Raw genomic sequence first — 20,384 nt, forward strand, 5'->3', positions numbered from 1 at the left:
AGGGATTTAGATTTCTCTATAAAAAAAATACCTGTCGAGGAAATAAAGTGTAAACTAGTCGCAGTGCATACAAAGGAAGCTGATGTGTTTCAGTTTGTCCCAGTACCGCACAGCAAAGTGTAGGGTTGTTGTCCATAATTGTGTACTTGCTAATGTTTTTTTTTTTTCGAATAAAAGTTTCATTTATATGACTTGAGTAAGAGTATGTTGTATTTCATTAATTTATTTATTTATTTATTTTATAATTCTTGTCCGCCAATGATGGCCCCACCAGATATCGTAAGTTATTATAGATTAATGTAGCGCAGACCTTCACTAATAGTGGACATAGATGTGTGAAAATCAACTCCTGCATAGAATGAATTAAAACTGCGTGCCATTGCTGATATCGGTTCATTTGCCGCATAATTAGTGTTATGCCTATCTACATACAAAAGGGACGATGAACGAGGACTAGAGCGAGGAACGTGTATGTTCACTTTGCTTAATAAGCGAGGTGCGTCAATTTCTCCTTTTATCAGTTTGGCCATAAAGATTGTTTTAGCCTTTTCACGCCGCTTCTCTAATGATTCTTCACCTAACAATAACCATCTTGTCCTATAGGGTAGCGTGTCACCATTTGGCCATCTAAGCTTTTTAATCGCGAAACGAGTCATTTTCCTTTGTACACTTTCAATGCGTTTGATCCAGCGGTCGGTATGAGGACACCACACAATTGATCCATATTCTAAAATCGACCTGACTAGACTGTTAAACAATGTTTTGATACACAAAGGATCATTGAACTCTCTCGTCATTTTCCTTTATGACGTGTTTAAGTTCAAAATTTAAAAGTTATGTTATTCGTGTTCAAAAAACTCTCTGTTGCGCGGTCCACTTCGGCGCAAGCCTTCCTGATTGAGACGACTCTGGGCATATCGAATTTGTCTTTAAAAAATTTAGCCGCCAATGCCTCGTTCACGGACACATACCGGTTGCTACACAATGCTTGGAAAAACTTCACCATCTTTCTTCGCTCTCGTAGAGGATGTTTCTGCTTCTTCTACGGTGTCTAACATGTTGAATTGGAAATTTTCGTCATCTGTTGTCCTCGGGCGTCCGCACACGCTGTTTTTGACGTCATCCAAAGTCACCTGGAGCAGTGCGATATCTTTGTCTTGCCGAGTTAACCGCTTTTCCAACTTGTCCACGGATGACTGTAGCTGATCGACCTTCTGGAACAGCAATGTGACGAGGTTGGGTGTACAATTCATTGGTTTCGTTTTGGAAAATTCGGCCAGAACACGATTTGGTACTTACTCTGGTAATGACGCTGGCTCCAAAGTCGGTGCTGCCTCTAGGTCAACCACGGTAAATCCTGGAACAGTAGAAGGTGCAGCTCGACACGTGGCTGAAGCTGATGACGACGGTGATTTTGACGGTCCAGCTGAAGATGATCATAGTTGGGGCGGTGCAGTTGATGATGATGGAGGTTTTGATGGTCTAGTTGATAGCTTTAGAGGCCCTGTTGAGGATGATGGTGGTGTTTGCGGTGCAACTGATGATGATGATAGCTTTAACGGCCTAGCTGCAAGCTTTAGCGGCCTAGCTGATAGCTTTAGCGGCCCAGCTGATGATGGGGCCCTTCACGATTCTAGTCAGCTTTTTGTATGGAGTTTGACAGTTGGAGGCTGAAATCATGAAAACACTCCATACAAAACCACACAAAAAACTAGCCTGCGATTTTCAGTCTAGATTATTCTAGCCTCAAAGCTAGAATTAGATTCGAGTACCTGCTCGAAAAATGGCAAAACAAGATCGTGTTTACATTTAACCCAAGGTGAATTAAAGAGATCAGGTGATGGAATGCACAATCAAAGTGTATGTAGTCCAGGTGGTCTCATAGCATGTTTTTATAACCAAATTTGAATATCACTTTTTGACAGGATGGGTGAAAATGTGCGTTCAAACAAGCTTCCTGGAGGCTTGACGAATACACAAAACACTCTAAAAAACTTAATTCAGAAAAAGCAGCGATAAAAATCCGCCTTCTAAATTCATACACCTTGGGATAAGCCCACCTGTATATTCTACTCACTTAAATATCTGCTCCAAAACTGCTATACAATGCAAACAGCTGACAGGCTGAAATTTCAGCCTACGAACTTAAAACGGAAAGGGCCCCGATGATGGTTTTGGCGGTCTAGCTGATAGCTTTAGCGGCCCTGTCGATGATGATGATGGGTTTGGTGGCCCTGTTGATAATGATGGTGGTTTTGGCGGTGCAACTGATGATGACAGCTTTAGCGGCCCAGCTGAAAGCTTCAACGGCCCAGCTGAAAGCTTGAACGGCTCAGCTGATGATGATGGCGGTTTTGGCGGCCCTGTTGATGATGATAGCATCAGCGGCCCTGTTCATGATGATGGTGGTTTTGGCGGTGCAACTGATGATGATGCTAGCTTTAGCGGCCTAGGTGCTAGCTTAAGCGGCCTAGGTGCTAGCCTTTGCGGCCTAGGTGCTCGCTTTAGCGGCCCAGCTGTTAGCTTAAACGGCCCAGCTGATGATGATGGAAGTTTTGACGGCCTTGTTGATGATGATGGCGGTTTTGGCAGTGCAGTTGGTGAAGATAAATTTAGCGGTCTAGCTGATGATGATGGTCTTCCGAGTATTGCCTCATTCATCGTCGACACTATTCCAGGTGATGCTGATGCATGCTGTTGTGCCCATGATGCTTTTGCTGGCACTGCTGATGTTGATGGCAGTTCTATTGATGGGAGTAAGCCGCGGATGCCTGTCTGTAGTGGTATATCGAACTCAGTTGCTGACCAAGTTGACGAATTGGTACCACTATGACTGCCGGTTTCCGTTGCTCGCTCCTTGAATCCGGCCCTTGACGACATTGTAGCTTCAAAAAAGGAACTGAATCTCCTACTACTTGAACTGCACTGCGTACTGGTTGGATTGTGAATGATGGAGGATACGAACTAAAGCGCGAGCTGACATATCCTAACACACACATACACACACCCACCCTAATGCAAGGACAGGGTTAGAGAGACAAATGCTATGCAAATTTGCACCCGCTCCGCGCAACGGTGCGAAATGCGTATTTAAGCACGGGTATGTTTTGCCAATTCTCATTCTTCGAATGCCGAATTTTGCCGTTTTGTCCCATTCTGTATGTATCCTTTTTTACTATACTCATTGTTGCAGGTACTAAATGTGACCCTTCATTACAGTGTCGTTACACCAGAACTGATCGGAAGTCTACCTCATCCATGTTTGCCCGGCGTCTTCTATGCATGGTTTAACAGGTGCACAATTTTACCTGATTTTTTAAGTCAGGTGAGCTTAAACACTCTCACATTTTATTACCTTTTCCGGAAGGGAATAAAAAACAACAACATTATTTTAAAAAAGAACTAGCTGAAGAAAAAAGGAAAGGAGAAATACGCATTCCCGGATTTCTCACATGCAATGTACCCATTATTTTCTATTGAAATTCAATTCATGTTTGCAAGAGTATCCTTGTTTTACAAAAATAAACCGTAGTCATTTTCTATTTTGAACCTTGTCCTCAACGACAGTAATAATGTTGATACTCTTATTCGGTTATGTACATCACAATCACACCGCAATGTAACGGTAATTTAAAAGACATTGTAAGCGAGCGTCATAAAATAATCGCCTTTAACTTGGTGTTCAAGTTAGCTGACTAAACCATTTATATTGCGTTCTTAACGTGGTTGGCACGCAACACCCGATTGGTCGTCCCAGCATCGTGAGGGGATAGCAATCACCAGGATGTAACCGTAAGTACGTTTCTTTCCTCAATATCTGTACTTATAAAAAAAATTGTTACCAGCTGATCTTCCTTCAATACCAGGGTAGCATGCATGCAAGGAGGATACGCTTCAACGGGAAAGATAGAGATGAATACTGCAATGGGTGGTAATAACCCAGGTGACAACTGTTCTACATTTTTAGCTTAAACTCCTTGCGAACAGCTCGATTGAACCCATTGCCTCATATGAACGCTTGAAAACATGGGTGTGTGAGTGAACAACGATGTGTTGAAGCGTTGAAGTTTATGTCAGAACTTCGGTAGAAGCCGGACAAACAAGAAGCTTTCAGTTTCGTCCTCGGTGTTCAACAGCCAAAACACTGAGTAAAAAGAAATAAACGATCTATCCAGGAGCATCAGAATAGCTGAGAAACGCAGGGAAAATAACAAAACAACGTGAAAGAGTGTTTTATAATAAACTTGTTGTTTAATATGGATTGAACAATACGCATGTTTTGTTTTGGGCCGGTAGCTTGTGCACAACGTGATGACATTTCTCAAAATGGCACCAGAAAAAACGCTTCACACTGACGTTTCAACTGTTATAATAAGCTTAAACTCTGCAATATCGCTTGCTCTTTAAGCCAATTTTAAGCCTGCTCTTTAAGCTTCCAGCAACTCGAAAAACGCTAACAATCTGCTCGAAAATGTCACTTGGGAAGACAGATAGATAAAGATATACCTTTTGTCCTTTTTTTTTCGTTCTATCACATGGCACGATCATATGGGCCGCCATTTTATGCGCGCTCCGGAACAGCGCACCAATCATGAGAGTAGCTCACTGCTGCGAGAGAGAGTAACTCATTACCAACACAACCGTTGAAGCGCTTTCTGGCAAGAAAAAAGCTCCGAAATGCCACGGTGTTGGTGGACAAAATTTAAATGGTCAAAAATTTTGACCACACACACACTTTGATAGTAAAAGTGTTGGTGGACAAAATATATATATGGAAAAAAGTGATATCACACACATCTCTATCTCTACCATCTTCTCTCTCGGTGTCTTGTTTCTCCTTTCCTACAACGTAACTCCCTCTGACCGCTTCACATGAATTGCGCGCCGTTAGGTCACTCCCGCATGTACGGCAGATTATCAGCTGGTTATGGTAATGTGTATGGGTTGTGGTTGTAGCTCTTTATTGGTGGGTTAAGTACATATATTATATGATGTGTGTTTTTTACATACCTGTGACCTTGACGATGCGAGAGCCGTTCAAATCTGGAATTGAAGAATTATTTTGCTTAGCTGGTGTGTTCCGTTCCGTGCCGTTTGTGTTGAGACCATTCGATTGCCATGCGGATCGACGGTTATGAAGCCAATTCCAAACGAGCGTAGATGAATTATATTTTTCGAGCTCGGTTTTTTATTTTGCGTCATGTATCTTGACCAATGTTGACCTTGAGTCCATGTAATGACTATGAAAGTGTATTTAAAACTAGACAAATGGCTGTAAAAATATACGAATTGCGTATCCTTTATGACATAACCAGGTGACGTATCACAAACATCCTAATCCACCCCCACCCCACCCCTTTCCCCATCCCCCAAATTGATCTATATTTTGTTATTGATATTTTCTTCCTTGCTAATCCGTCTTATCGCGCGCACAGCAAATTTCCAGACACATTTTTTCCAGCTTTTTTTTTCACAACAAATTGTGTATTCCCTTTCAAACGGCTGGTAAGTGTTTTTACACATTCTATTTACATGTTATATGAGTTTCTGTGGGCCGTGGGGGGGGGGGGGAGGGGGGTTGGTGTGTGCAAATAATTGTCTGATCTGTGTAGGTGTAGCTCGTCCCGTATCGTTTCCGATGACGCCAATTGTTCAGCACAACAATTGCAGGTTATGTGTAATGGTGTAGATTACGCTTGTACGCAAATCACCAAAATATGTTATGCTTTGTAGACTATGAATTTTTCTAATGAAAAACGACGGCTGTCGCCAAGCGAGCAGAATATTGCTCCTGAGGCAAAGGTAGCGTCGACGCCTCGCTTAACGTTGGTTAAGCAAAACCTTGCCATACGGCTTGCCATAGGGCAAACCTTGCCATAGGGCCATACGGCGGCAACGAGCCATGCGCAGCCAGGACCTTCTGGGTTGGGCTCAACGATCGTACGGCTTCCTGGCTCGTTCCGAATTGTTAGAAAGCTAGCACCGGGACCAGCACCAGCACCGGCACCAGCACCGGCACCAGCACCGGCACCAGTACCGGCACCGGCAACGGCAACGGCAACGGCAATGGCAATTGCAATGGCAATGGCAAAGGCAAGGGCAAGGGCAACGGCAACAACAACCGCCGAACCGGTTACAACAACCGCCCGCATAAGCACGCATACAAAAACGGCCAGCGCACCACCGTCGAGCAGCTCGACGGGCACAGTGCCCAAGAAAGTGCACCCTGTTCCCGATAGTTTCTATTGCAGGCAAACTATTACCTCTCGCACTCCTGCTCCTCATTCAAGGCTTATGCCTAACCCCATCCATCCAGCAAGCAAGCAATGCTTCCACAAAGCATGTCCAATTTCATAGACACTGTTTTAAAGAAGCTGGATGGTACAGATTAAACAATTCAGGAGGTGCGCCAGGAGCAGAAAGCGCAGCGAGAAAAGCTTGAGAGCTTTGAAGCTGCCGTACAGGAGATGCAGCCTAGCCTGAAAAAGCACGGGGGCATGCTACAGGTACTCAAGGACTCGAGTACCACGGCGGAAGTATTTTTCGGCCAAATCAGAGCCACCGTTTGTGCCGAGCCGCCTACTTCCACCGGAACAGTGTCAGAAGGCTTCTGTGTGGAATCAATGAGCACCGGAGAGCAGGTCATCGAGTTTGAAAAAAAATTAGCAGATAATGAATACTTCAAACATGTGGTAGATTGGCTGCGCTACCACATAACGTCAGCTAATTCGACCACACGAATGACGGAGGCGCTGAAAGCTATATTCAAGCCGGAAGCTATCGCGGCGTGCGGATGGAAAGGAGCGAAGGGAAAAGTTGCGCTTAAAGATTGTAATAAAATTTGCCTACTGTTTGAAACAGTAGGCAGTACAACACAATGTACAGTAACACACCTAGGTGTGAAAAACATTCTAGTTACTAAGTTTAGGTATGGGGAGTACAATATAAAAAGAAAAAAAGAAAAAGAAGCGTTGGAAAATGCAGAAGTATACAATGATTGGAAGCAACAGCAGAAAAGACAATAGTTTAAGTTTTTTTTATTACCTAGGATTACTTAGTACTAATCCTAATAAGATAAGATAAGATTTGTTTTCCATACTGTACAGGATTAGGTAGGATACGCTTTTTTTAAATGAATTTAAAATTTTAGATGTAGGATTTTTTTCTTTCTTTATTTAGTCGTACTTTTTCTTTAACAATATTGATATAGATAGTTAGTTAGAACAGTTTTGATGTTTAAGTAATAGCTTTAAATAAAACTAGAATTAAAATTACATTGCGATACAAACGCAGCGGTTTTTTTTAATAAACGAAACTATCTTTTAAATGATTGTTTTTTGTATTATTGCGGTTAAAAGCTATACTACATTTTATGAATATCACATAACAGGAACATATCACATATCATTTAATTTATTGACACGAAATCACACATCATGTTGTGTTTCCCTTAGAGCAGGTTTTTTTTATTATTATTACAGGCGGTCCCCGAGATACACGGTTAATGGGGACTGAAAACGGCCGCAAAATACCGCGTATCTCGAATTTCCGCGTAAGTCGAATCTCGTCATTTCCATCTAAAATATCACAAATTTTCGTGTAATTTTGCAAGTAGGGGGCGGTTTTAGTCACTTTATGAATTATTTGATATTATTCTGACTGAATATAACAGTTTTAAACCTTTTGAAAAAGATTTTAACATTGGATCGAAACGGAAATTATTTGGCAATTTACAATTGATGTGTCAAATCAGTACAATTTGCTCAAAAAACTGTCAAATTTAGAAAACCGTGTATCTCCGAATCCGCGTATAAGAGGTACCGTGTATCTCGGGGACCACCTGTATTAGTTTGTGTATCCACTCTACACACTCGGGAAAGTGTGCGGTAATGGCACCACCACATAGTCACTCGGTGTGCTAGCCTCTACAGCTGCTAATTTGCACAAAATTGCAGTCGAAGGCCCAATAATGGTGTACGAGGTTATATTCTGCATATGAACTGTCTACACATTAACATCTTCCGACGGACACGGGCTAGTGAAGGTGCTCTCCTGATCGGTAAATTGATACCCCTCCACATGCAGTTCTTCGCCGACCAATTTTGCGTCTTGATAAAAAATAACATGGCCATCCTTGGTTAGGAACCATTGATCGCGGAAATTGTCGCGCAGGGTAAACCCTTTCCGAATCGTAGCCTCTGTGTAGCGCCCCACGCTTCTAACAGTAGGCCTTGTATTTGGCACTACTTGCTTCAGCCGGTTTGCTTCCACTCGCTGCAGCTCGAAGATTCGATTTACCGCCTGCGCTAGGCTATACCGCCCGGTCCGCACCAATTGCCGGATGTCGTGCAACCTAGCCTCAAAATCATAGGCCGTTATGGTGCCCAGGTCGCCAAAGTTCTCCACATCTTCCAGCACGTGTAGCAAACTATGCACGTTACTGTTGACCAATTCCTGGCTGTAAATTTGTGCATAATCTGCCACAAACTGGTGCAACAGCTCGTCCGCATAGCCCCATCGTGCACGGTGGTATGGTGTAGAAAACATCGTCATTGCAACGAATAGCAGCAAAAAGTGGTCGTACATTATAGGCTTCAATCGGTCTTTCAAAACGGCCACTCCGGCAACCTGCAGTAACATTTTGTGCTCTGAAGCTTTCCAGTGCTCAATGTACCGCAGGTCCCGCAATCGTCGTTTAAAGTCCGACGGAAGCCTGAGCCGACTGATATGCGCCGACATTGCACGCCTATTCTCTGCTGTCATACGGCAATCACAGTACCGGTAGCCTCGAACCCACAAATGCGTTAGCTTGCCAAACACGCCTTTATCCGCGAAATGCATTCGCTCGGAACCCGGAAAGCTCCGAATCATATTGCATTTCTTTAATTGCAAGAGTGGCGTAGTTTTTGTACAATGCTCCCGGTATTTTTCTTCCCTAAACTTTTTGTCCGTCCTTGGCTGGGCGATTGCACCGTAACGGAAGAAACGCCGACGCGTTCTGGCATCATACTCCGTTAGAATGGTGCACTTCTGACAACCTTCGACCGCGTTGAACGCCTTAACACATGCAAAAAAAAAAAAAGTAAGCCATTGTATAATTACACATCATGTTTAGATTAATCGCTTGCTTTGCCTTACCTTTGATGTATGCGCGCGCAGGTGCATCGGCGATGATTGCCCGAAGCTTTACCCAGTACACACGATTGCCTATTCTTAAACCGTTCGCCTGCAAACGGTTCATTTCCTTGACGAACTTTGCTAAGTATTCGTCCAGCGAGAGTGGCTTGGGCTCACCACAAAATATTGCCACCGTCATCATAGGGAGCCGGGAGACATTGTGCACACGCATCAAGATCGGCCAAAATGGCGAGCGGCTACTAAAAAACGGCAGGCCGTCGACAGAAAAGTCAAGCTCAAAACCACGTTCAGCTGGAGGCACATCGCTGAAAAAGAAAAAGAAAAACATACACAGTTACAAATATTATAAAATAACTTAAGCCTTGATTTTAAAATGTCAATCTACTTAGGGAAAATAGGATTGAAGGCATTTTTCGATACCTTGGTACCAAAATTGGCCACCAGCTATCGACGATATTTCCTTCTCATCCTGTGATGTGCTGGCCGGTGGCTTCAGTAGCGTACGCGCATCGCTCGGCAAATTGTTAAAAGGCGGGAACTGCCGCAAGTGACGCAACAGCAACGTGACGCTCCGTTGTGTTTGATTGGTCTCAAATGCCCAATTTCGAAGACCGTTCTCCATCGAAACTCCGGCGTAGGGAATTTGCGGCTCCAAACGCTCGTCCTGCACGATACCGTCGTCAAGCACATCGGTTTCGTCAGCGCTGCTGTATGCCGACAACGTCTCCTCATCACTCTCTGGACCACTCGAAACTGGTGAACGTGTATCTTTAATTGTAAAAAATAATTAGCACAGCTCTATTACTAAACCAAAGCATACAACATACCCATCGGTTCCAATTGATCGGTCCCAGCTGCTGGTTTGGTCATAACCGGGCTGGGCGAAGGGACTTGCGTACCTAGATTGAACATAAATGCAGTGCAGATAGTGTTAGCACAGTTCCATTACAAAACTAAACTGTTACTACATACCCATCGGTTCCAATTGATCGATCCCAGCTACTTGTTCGGTCAGAACTGACCTAGCTGGACGTGCTTGCGTACCTAGATTGCAGATAAAGCACAAATGCAGATAGTAAATGCACAAGTAAATTTTCTGTTATCACTGCAACCGTTGCTCGTCGATTGTTACAAACCTGAAGTCGAAGGCTGCGGCTGATTTTGCTGGGAGCGCTCCCACGCAGCCCATCGCTTTTCAAAGATACTTTTCTTTGCGTTATGCAGCGAACCAGTTTCTCTCTCACGTTTCGTAGCCATCGTTTCAAATTGCGAGGAATAATTCGTAAAAAGAAAATCTTGTTCCGTACACTTGAATGGCGCTGGCTGTTATGAGTAAAATTTCTTTTTATCCGTTTGACGAAACGATTAGCTAAGTCATGCCCACCCATACACATTTGTGTAAAAATCATTAGGATAGAAATCTTACCTGTCATAACGTCCTAGCATGGCGAACAAAGTGAAATAACAAACAACATCAACAAGTGTCATCTCAAAAATATTTTCTCTATCATTCTAACATCTCGTAGTACAGTCGTAGTACGCCGGTCTCGTAGTACAGCCGTCAACTCGTACGACTTAACAACATGCCCGTCATGGGTTCAATCCCCAAACAGACCGCGCCGCCATACGTAGGACTGACTATCCTGCTATGGGGGGGAATCAATTAGTCACTGAAAGCCAAGCCCACAAGTGGGTACAGGCAGGCCTTGACCGACATCGGTTGTTGAGCCAAAGAAGAAGAAGAAGAAGAAGATCATTGTAACATAACATTGAGTTATCACATCTTTTACCTTCCCTTACGTTTAATTTTTCCTATCATTGGGGCCCTTTCCGTTTGAAGCTCGTAGGCTGAAATTTCAGCCTGTCAGCTGTGTGCATTGCATAGCAATTTTCAAGCAGCTATCTAAGTGAGTATAATATACAGGTGGGCTTATCCCAAGGTGTATGAATTTAGAAGGCTTATTTTTATCGCTTCTGCTTCTGAATGATGATTGTAAGAGTGTTTTGAGTATTCGTCAAGCCTAAAGAAAGCTCGTTGGAGCAAAAGTTTTCACTCGTTCTGTCAAAAAGTGATATTCAAATTTGGTTATAAAAACATGCTATGAGACCACCTGGACTACATACACTTTGATTCCAGATTCGATCACCTGATTTCTTTAATGCACCTTGAGATAAATGTAAACAAACCCGTGTTTTCGAGCAGGTACTCGAATCTAATTCTAGCTTTTAGGCTAAAATTTTCTAGACTGAAAATCGCAGGCTAGTTTTTTGTGTGGTTTTGTATGGATTGTTTACATGATTTCAGCCTCCAACTGTCAAACTCCATACAAAAAACTAACTAGAATCGTGAAGGGCCCCCATTATCAGTCTATCACATACAGTGTCCCTACGCTACCTGGTTACGTACATTCAACGAATGCAAACAGGATTCCGTTCACGAATGCATTACAAATCACGCGACTATACTACACGTAAAACGTTCCATCCGCACTGTTCATGCAAATGCCCTACAAAAACATATCTACACAATAATAGGACGACAATCGCTGAGTGTGGTGGGTCATATGACACTATGTATCCTTTGCAGAACGACAGACCGTATCTGCAATTGCACCAACCCGTTTACGACACATCCTGTTGTAAGGAAAGGTATTTGGTTCCAGCAAATGCTATCGTGTCTAAACTAAACCAATAAAAAAGAAAAAGGAAATGTAAGTATCATGCGTTTAATATGCACCAAAACAATTGACTTACCGTGAACAAATTTAGGACGATTCCTCTCAAATAGTTCGAAGGGACCTCATTTTATCGTCCGTCACGATCAACTAGTAGCGGCTGTTCGTACATCTACCTTTGTTGATTCTCGCTCTGTGTGTAACTGCATGTCGCTGAAATATAATGTAACAAAATTGCATGCATATGATAATTGTGTTTGATGCACTATAAATGAACATCCACATCTGTTTATAATACTTACTGTTGGCAGGACAGCCCACTGTGCGGTGTGAACCCCTTCGGCTAGCAGTGCGTCCACCGGCATTTCTATACGCACCTCGGGGTGACAAGTGACAGCTGCCGGATGCCGGGGGCACATGGGAAGAATGAGTATTGTACAAGAGACGCATGAGATAAGGTAGTGAAATAAAGTAACAAGAAAACGTAACAGTGGTGACGAGGCGGTAGAAGTTTGCAAAAACCAGCGACAATTTTCCCGGGACCGTGTGGTATCATCGACAATGGAAGGTGCTCAAGAAAACAATTCTGCAGCAGGCGGAGGAGAGTCATCAAATAATGTGTCGGAAGCGATACTGAAAATTCTCGCCAACCAGCAGAGCCTCATGTCTTCTATGGCACAACAGCTTCCATTGACGAATCAATCCATACAAAAGTTCACACATGTGGAGGTTGTACTTGACTCATTATCAAGTAATATGTCAGAGTTTGTCTACGACAAAGAAAACGGATACACTTTCGACGCCTGGTATTCCCGTTACAGCGAACTTTTCGATCGGGATGCTTGCAACCTTGACAACGCGGGAAAAGTGAGGTTACTTTTACGCAAACTGAGCCCACAAGATCACGAGCGGTACAATAGTTTCATATTGCCAAAACTAGCTCGCGAATTCACATTCGAACAAACAGTGGAAAAGCTAAAATCCCTGTTTGGCGCTACCATCTCTACGTTTCGCCGCAGATACAATTGTCTTCAAATGACAAAAGATGACGTAGATGATTATCTTTCATATTCCTGTAAAGTGAACAAATCCTGTGTTGATTTTAAACTTTCCGAGTTAACTGAGGAACAGTTTAAATGCTTGATCTACGTATGTGGACTTAAGTCAAGCAGCGATGCAGAGATTCGTATGAGGCTGATCAACAAACTGAACGAAGCACAGGACATCACGCTCCAACAAATCGTCGAACAGTGTAACAGTCTCGTTAACCTCAAACAGGACACTGTGCTTGTAGAGCAACCATCGTCAGTGCAGTACGTTGCTAACAAAGGTTCATCACAGAAACAACGTCATCCCAGCGGAGGAAACAAACATCAGGATCATCCTCGTACTCCTTGCTGGTCTTGCGGTGCAATGCACTTCCACAAAGATTGTCCGAGTCGAAACCACAAATGCAAAGATTGTGGTAAAATTGGACATTCTGAGGGATACTGCGCCTGTTTCACATCAATGGCGACCACCAGTGCTCCAGCGCAGAAGGCACCGTGGAAGAAGCAGTACAAGCGGAAGCAACATCAGGGACAGACATCGAAAATAGTGACAGTCAACCATGTCACGCAAAGAAGGAAGTTCGTCTCTGTTCATCTCAACAACATTCCCCATCGACTGCAAATTGACACGGGATCGGACATCACCATCATCTCACATCAGGCATGGAAGCGTATCGGTTCTCCGGCAGTCAAACCAGTCACTTGCAATGCTAGGAAAGCGTCGGGCGATCCGTTGTAATTAGCGGCGGAGCTGGAGTGCAGCATCACCATCAATAACGTTACGAAACAGGGTAAGTGTTTTGTAACTGATCCGAATGTCAATCTTAACGTTTTAGGGATTGATATGATGGACCTTTTTGGACTGTGGAACGAGCCAATCACAGCGTTCTGCAACCAGATCTGCACCACGAAGACGACAAACATAGCAGAACTACGGTCTCGTTATCCAGACGTCTTCAACGACAAAATGGGGTTGTACAACAAGACAGCAGTACAACTTACGTTGAAGGGCACGCCTACATCAGTATTTCGTGCAAAGAGACCCGTTGCGTACATGACGGAAGCTGTTGTTGGAGATGAGCTGCATCGTCTGGAAAGTCTTGGCATCATAAAAAAGTGGACTTTCCTGACTGGGCGGCACCCATCGTCGTGGTACGAAAACCGAACTGCACCGTTCGTATTTGTGCGGATTTCTCGACGGGGTTGAACAACGTGCTGGAGTCGAATAATTATCCTTTACCACTGCCAGAGGATATCTTCGTGAAAATGGCTAACTGCGTCATTTTCAGCCATATTGATTTGTCGGACGCCTACCTACAAGTACCCGTAGACGAAGCAAGCCAACCATTCCTAACCATCAACACCCACAAGGGACTGTTTCAATTCACACGATTGTCACCCGGCATCAAATCAGCGCCAAGGGCATTTCAAAAGTTGATGGATACGATGCTCGCTGGGCTCAATAGCACCACAGGGTACCTGGACGACATATTAGTAGGTGGACGAAACGAAGATGAGCATCAGCAAAACTTACATCTCGTGCTAAACCGGTTGCGAGATTACGGATTTACCGTACGCATTGAAAAATGTAATTTCTATATGCGCCAAGTCAAATATCTGGGACAAATCCTTAATGCACAAGGAATCCGGCCAGATCCAGATAAAATAGCACCAATTGTGAGCATGCCACCGCCGCACGACATTCCAACGCTGAGATCATACCTTGGAGCCATAAATTATTATGGCAAATATGTCCAAGAAATGCGCACACTCCGTCAGCCCATGGATCAACTTTTGAAGGCAGGTATGAAATTTCATTGGTCCACAGCATGCCAAAGATCATTCGATCGTTTTCGAGAAATTTTACAATCTCCATTACTACTAACGCATTACAATCCAAAAATGGAGATAATAGTATCTGCAGACGCTTCAAACGTAGGATTGGGTGCTCGCATTGCTCACAAGTTTCCTGATGGATCAATTAAAGCCATTTACCATGTGTCGCGTAGCTTAACATCAGCTGAAAGTAACTATAGCCAAATTGAAAAAGAGGCGCTGGCTTTGATATTTGCGGTTACACGCTTTCACAGAATGATTTATGGGCGTCGATGCATTCTGGAAACAGATCACAAACCTTTATTGGCTATTTTTGGTGCAAAGAAGGGTATACCAACGTATACAGCAAATCGTTTACAACGATGGGCATTAACTCTTCTGCTCTACGATTTTTCGATTAACTATATCTCTACAGATAGTTTTGGTCACGCCGACGTATTATCACGTCTTATCAATCGACGTGTGCGGCCAGATGAAGAGATGGTCATAGCTAATCTCACTTTCGAAAAAAGTATTCGGAGCATCTTGAACGAATCGCTGCAAGCAGTCCCATTGTCGTTCAAGACAATTCAAAATACAACCAAAAATGATGATACCTTACAACAAATCATCAAGTTCATTAAGGAAGGTTGGCCACCTAAAACCATCATAAACGATCCTAAAATCCTACAATTTTATCAACGACGAGATGGACTGTCTGTCGTAGCAGATTGTATTATGTATGGAGAGAGATTGGTCGTACAGTATCGGACATTAAGATAGGACCCTTTTTTTTCAATGCACCGTGCACTTGTTTTGCCACGTTACTTGTGTTTGTGTGTGTGAGTGTGTGTGTGAGTGTGTGTGTGTGTGTGTGTGTGTGTGCGTGTGTGTGTGTGTGTATGTGTGTGTGTGTGTGTGTGTGTGTGTGTGTGTGTGTGTGTGTGTGTGTGTGTGTGTGTGTGTGTGTGTGTTGTGTGTGTGTGTAGTAGTAGAAAGAGAGTGTGCTTTTTAATGTGTATTTGCAAGTGCGCGGGTTTGTGTCTGAAAAACGTAGCTTGCCATGATGTCATATTGCGTTGAAATTATTCTTATTATGTGTGTTATCATGTGAAACATTGTGCGTTTACACAATGGCAACGTTGGATAAAAACTAAAGTTTGCATCGACAGCAGCGCTTGTTCCTCGGACGAAAACGCAGGTGTGCTGTTTCATGAATGTGAATGCGACACCGGTGCGAAATGGACACGCGCACAATAGCAATGAACTCGGCATTCCCTCACAGGTGTTTCTCCAGTGCACGCCATTGAAAGGCCTTCGTGCATCTCTGCGTTGCACGTTGTGTGCAAATGGTAAACTTTGTGCGTGCATTGAGCTGGCGCGCAGTTATTCTTTTCCATGGGCGTTTTGTTTCATGAGCGCGGCAGTATTTTTTTCTCGATTTTGAAGGGAAGACGCTTACTCGCGTACTCGTTGATAGTTTTTATCCATGCGATGTTTTCGCTGCTCCAAAACGATGTAATTCATCGCGTATAGAAGTAGAACGCAGGCAGAGCACGGGATCAGCCGTGTCCAAGTTTTTAACCAGCGCGTTCTTGACGGTCCAAGCAAGCAATGTTAGTAACAATGGGTCGAGGTAAACGTTGTACCGATTATCAGCGCCATATGTAAAAGCGAATGGCTGCTGCTGGCATTAAGCGCAAAAGGATCGAGTTCGTAATGGAACGATCGCGCACTTTTGTGGCAAACGCGCTTCGGACAACCGAAACGTGCTTAGACAACTGAAACCCCAAGTAGCAACCGAAGCTTTTTTCTCCCAGTTTCAACCCCCTCATGTCCACAAACTGCCTTCGCTTACTATTCCTATCCCGTTTCTACATTCCACAACGTTTGTTGCGTTCCCGCTCATCAGGGTGTTAGTCAATTCTCTCTTGCCACACGAAGAGAATTCTCCTGCACACTTCGTGTGTTGGATTCTACCCATCCCTGTTGAACACACGTCATTTTCTTCCATCGCACTCATCAGGGTGTTTGGTCTTTTCCATCCAAGCCAAAGAGCGACTTCAGTGTGCTCTGAACCGTTGATGTGAGAGTGTGTGTTTGTGTGCTGCGTGAACTATTTTTCCTGCGTGAAACACTTTACATACTGCGCCATCCGCGGTGTTCTTTCTGCTTCATCGGAGGACGAACTTTTATCATCTAATTGTTTGGGTAAGTGTCCTTTTCTAAGTGTCTAGTGCTATGTGACATTTATTCTAATTCTAATATTATTCTAATATGCAATGTTTTGCACATTACAAGTTTCAGATGTGTGCTGCTACCGCTAGCTGTTCCTCAAACTACTTAAAAAGTGTGACACTGTGTGCACAGGCGTTCAAGTTTCAATTGATCCTCAAGCACAAAGGTAAGTTTGTCACATCTTTAAATGAAGTGTAATCTTTTTAACAAAGTGTGTCTATTAATTGTGTATTTTCATCAACAGCCTTCATACAACACCGCGGTTGAGGCGCGCCAAATTTGATGACATCTTTCCTGAACCAAGCAGGCTGAACACGCGCACCACCACGGGCTCCAGCGCGGTGTGAAGAGGGAAGAAGAAAAGGCAGAATTGGAAACAGCCGCACCAGGCTTCCAACCACCGTGTGTGTGTATGTAAATATGTGAGAACACATGTGTGAATCCTCTTGTGGGAACTGCAAAAAGAAGAGAATAAAGAGTGTGAAGCAGCTAGACTGCCGCAACCAAATCAAGAGAGTGAATTCTCATTTCAATCCGAAAAACTGGGAGAGAGTGATGACATGCGAGAGAGAATAAAACTAGAAACACGGGAGAGGACACGAAGCGCTTTCGGGTTTTTTTTCGCCTTCGCGCACTTTTTGCTTTATGCGCGCGAAAAAGTGAGCCTTGATCAGCGCGATGGCTCCCATACAAAGGCCTTCGGCTTTGCTATCTGGGACGCGCTTGGACAACCGAAACGCGCAAGTCAACCGGACGTCCTCAGAAGACCACGGCGAAAGAAGACCGTAACATTGTTAATGCATCGAAAACACACTGATCGCGAGGGCGGTGGTCCTGCTTATCACACCAAAAACCTAACCCAAAACACAAAAAAACTACTTACAAATCTTTCCGAAACGACCTACTTGTGAAACAAACACACACATCAATACACATTCAAACATACATCCACACACACACACACATGCACACACACACACACATATACACACACATACACACACACACACACACACACAAACACATACAAACCACACATAAACTTGGCCCAACGGGTGCACGGTGCGTTAAAAAACCAATGCCCTATCTTTCTGTCCGATACTGTACCTCCCAGTTCCAGGGAAAGTGTCCTCCAGCAGCTACACAAGGGACACCCTGGTATCGAACGCATGCGCTCGATCGCACGGCAGTATGTGTACTGGCCAAACGTCGATGAAGACGTTGCACATATCGTAAAATCGTGTATCGAATGTTCTAGTGTTGAGAAAACAGATAGAAAAACAACTCTTGAATCCTGGCCAGTTCCGGAAAAAGCATGGCAAAGGCTGCATCTCGATTATGCAGGGCCTGTTGACGGTTACTACTATCTGATTCTAGTTGACGCATACTCTAGTGCGCATCACTTCTGGCCACTTAAAGACATCACCACAACCGCAACATTGCGCATGCTCCGCAATATTTTCGCAAGACACGGACAACCTGAAACATTGGTCACTGATAATGGTACACAATTTACCAGTAATATGTTGGAAACATTTTGTGAGCACTATAGTATTGTGCATTTGAAGACTGCTCCCTTTCATCCGCAGTCAAACGGACTAGCAGAAAGATTCGTCGACACATTCAAGAGAGCCCTTAAAAAAATTACAGCAGGGGGGGAAACGTTAGAAGAAGCAATCGACACCTTTCTGCTGTGCTATCGTTCAACACCATGTCGTAGTTCACCGGAAGGAAAATCACCAGCTGAGCACATTTATAAAAGACCAATACGAACAGCTCTCGAATTATTACGTCCACCCTCTTCATCGCACAAAGTCCATGATAACAAACAAGAAAAGCAATTCAATCTCAAACACGGAGCAAAGAAGCGGCATTACTCCCCTCAGGACTTAGTGTGGGCTAAAGTGTACCATAACAACAAATGGAGTTGGGCTCATGGGCAAGTTATTGAGCAAATTGGTAGTGTGCTGTACAATGTATGGTTGTCATCAACGAGGAAGCTCATTCGATCGCATTGTAATCAGCTACGAAGTCGACATGAAGCAGAAGTTTCCCAGCAAGAGGAACTAGCAACTACAGACGTTCAGATACCGCTAGCGATACTTCTCGATAACGAACGACGAAGTAGAAAGTGAAACCACAACATCCACAACACTCCCATCAGAAATGTTGGCAGACCTGGCACCACCACGTCAACGACGCCGTGTTGGGTCAACACGTAACAACAATCAACCACCGGCACCTACACGTCAATCATCCAGACAACGCGTACCACCAACTAGATACGACGCGTATCATCTTTACTAAAAAAAGGGAGGTGATGGCAGGACAGCCCACTGTGCGGTGTGAACCCCTTCGGCTAGCAGTGCGTCCACCTGCATTTCTATACGCACCTCGGGGTGACAAGTGACAGCTGCCGGATGCTGGGGGCACATGGGAAGAATTGTACATGAGACGCATGAGATAAGGTAGTGAAATAAAGTAACAAGAAAACGTAACACTTACGGAACAAAATCTTTCTGTCGGTGAATGTCCCTGCACATTGTGGTGCGTGCGTGCATCACCAAAGCCCGACAACATCACTGGACAGTTAACTTTTCAAAAGTGCTGTTTTACGCATTCCACCACACAGATTTCTGCACATTTACCACTGAAACCTGCTGTTGGACGGATACCTGCAAAAATGGATAAAAAATATCACGATTAGCATTAAATTGCTTCATAATTATGCTCATGTTTGGCTAACAACTTACCCGCTGCCTTATGTTGTGTTGTTCATCACACCACTTTCCTATGCCGGTACATGCAGGTACCGCTTCCGACGGAGCCAGCACGCATTGGGCAGGACTTCTACCACTTACTTTTGCTAAAATGGCACTTACTTACGTAAAATTAAGAACATAATTATTAAAAAACTTACCAAAATTGATCAGCCCACAACACTGTTTACGTTTTTTTACACACACAACCTAATTTCTACAGTGACAGCAGCCGCGGAGTACTAACACAACGAAAGGTGTCAGGCGAGACGTCAGACGATCTTAGGCGAGGGGTAGGAAGGAGATCGGTGATGAGGGACGTGAAAGCTCAGCTCGACAGAATCGCTATAGGAGGAAGCGAGGCAACTAGACTAGACTAGAGAAATTAGAGCGAGAGGTACCTCACCAGCCCTCGCATTGTTTGCCGGGAATAAAAATACATAACAAAAACAAGATTTGTATCGCAATCCACTGCGGCCACGCAAAAGCCGAAGACGTTCCTTGAAGCACTGAGTTGAGATGTCGAAGTCCAAGCAATCCGAAACAGTGTTGAAAACAGCCGACATGCGGAACTTAGGGTCAGAACGACCAGCACTGGAACGGGGTTCAGCGAGCCGTAGAGTCTCTCTGGACCTAAGTTTTCGGGATGGTGCATAGATATCGACTCGATGAAACAAAGGCGATGAGTCGATAAAGCCATTTAGCAAACC

At 44.0% G+C, this 20,384-nt stretch overlaps 1 protein-coding gene and 2 long non-coding RNA genes across 3 annotated transcripts; all 3 read right to left on the bottom strand.

The window, feature by feature from the left end:
• Positions 1-207: 207 nt before the first annotated feature.
• Positions 208-2,077, bottom strand: LOC133391897 (uncharacterized). Its single transcript, XR_009765337.1, has 2 exons — positions 1,300-2,077; positions 208-1,214 (listed from the first exon to the last, which is right to left on the bottom strand). It is a non-coding gene; the product is annotated as an uncharacterized LOC133391897 (long non-coding RNA).
• A 7,446-nt stretch (positions 2,078-9,523) lies between these two features.
• Positions 9,524-10,224, bottom strand: LOC133395133 (uncharacterized). Its single transcript, XM_061663829.1, has 3 exons — positions 10,111-10,224; positions 9,966-10,037; positions 9,524-9,906 (listed from the first exon to the last, which is right to left on the bottom strand). Exons 1-3 carry the CDS (start codon positions 10,112-10,114, stop codon positions 9,524-9,526), a joined length of 459 nt encoding a protein of 152 aa, XP_061519813.1. The 5' UTR covers positions 10,115-10,224.
• Positions 10,225-10,896: 672 nt separating this feature from the next.
• Positions 10,897-20,108, bottom strand: LOC133391437 (uncharacterized). The gene is made up of 3 exons (XR_009764929.1): positions 19,421-20,108; positions 11,893-12,026; positions 10,897-11,816 (listed from the first exon to the last, which is right to left on the bottom strand). It is a non-coding gene; the product is annotated as an uncharacterized LOC133391437 (long non-coding RNA).
• Between the last annotated feature and the right edge of the window lie 276 nt (positions 20,109-20,384).

This window comes from Anopheles gambiae, chromosome 2 (genome assembly GCF_943734735.2).
Source record: "Anopheles gambiae chromosome 2, idAnoGambNW_F1_1, whole genome shotgun sequence".
In the NCBI taxonomy this organism is placed as follows: domain Eukaryota; kingdom Metazoa; phylum Arthropoda; class Insecta; order Diptera; family Culicidae; genus Anopheles; species Anopheles gambiae.

Bases quoted from the DNA above. Each gene is read 5' to 3' on its own strand.
- LOC133395133 (XM_061663829.1), bottom strand. The intron at 9,907-9,965 runs GTATGTTGTATG...TTACAATTAAAG, and splicing joins CGATCAATTGGAACCGATGG to ATACACGTTCACCAGTTTCG.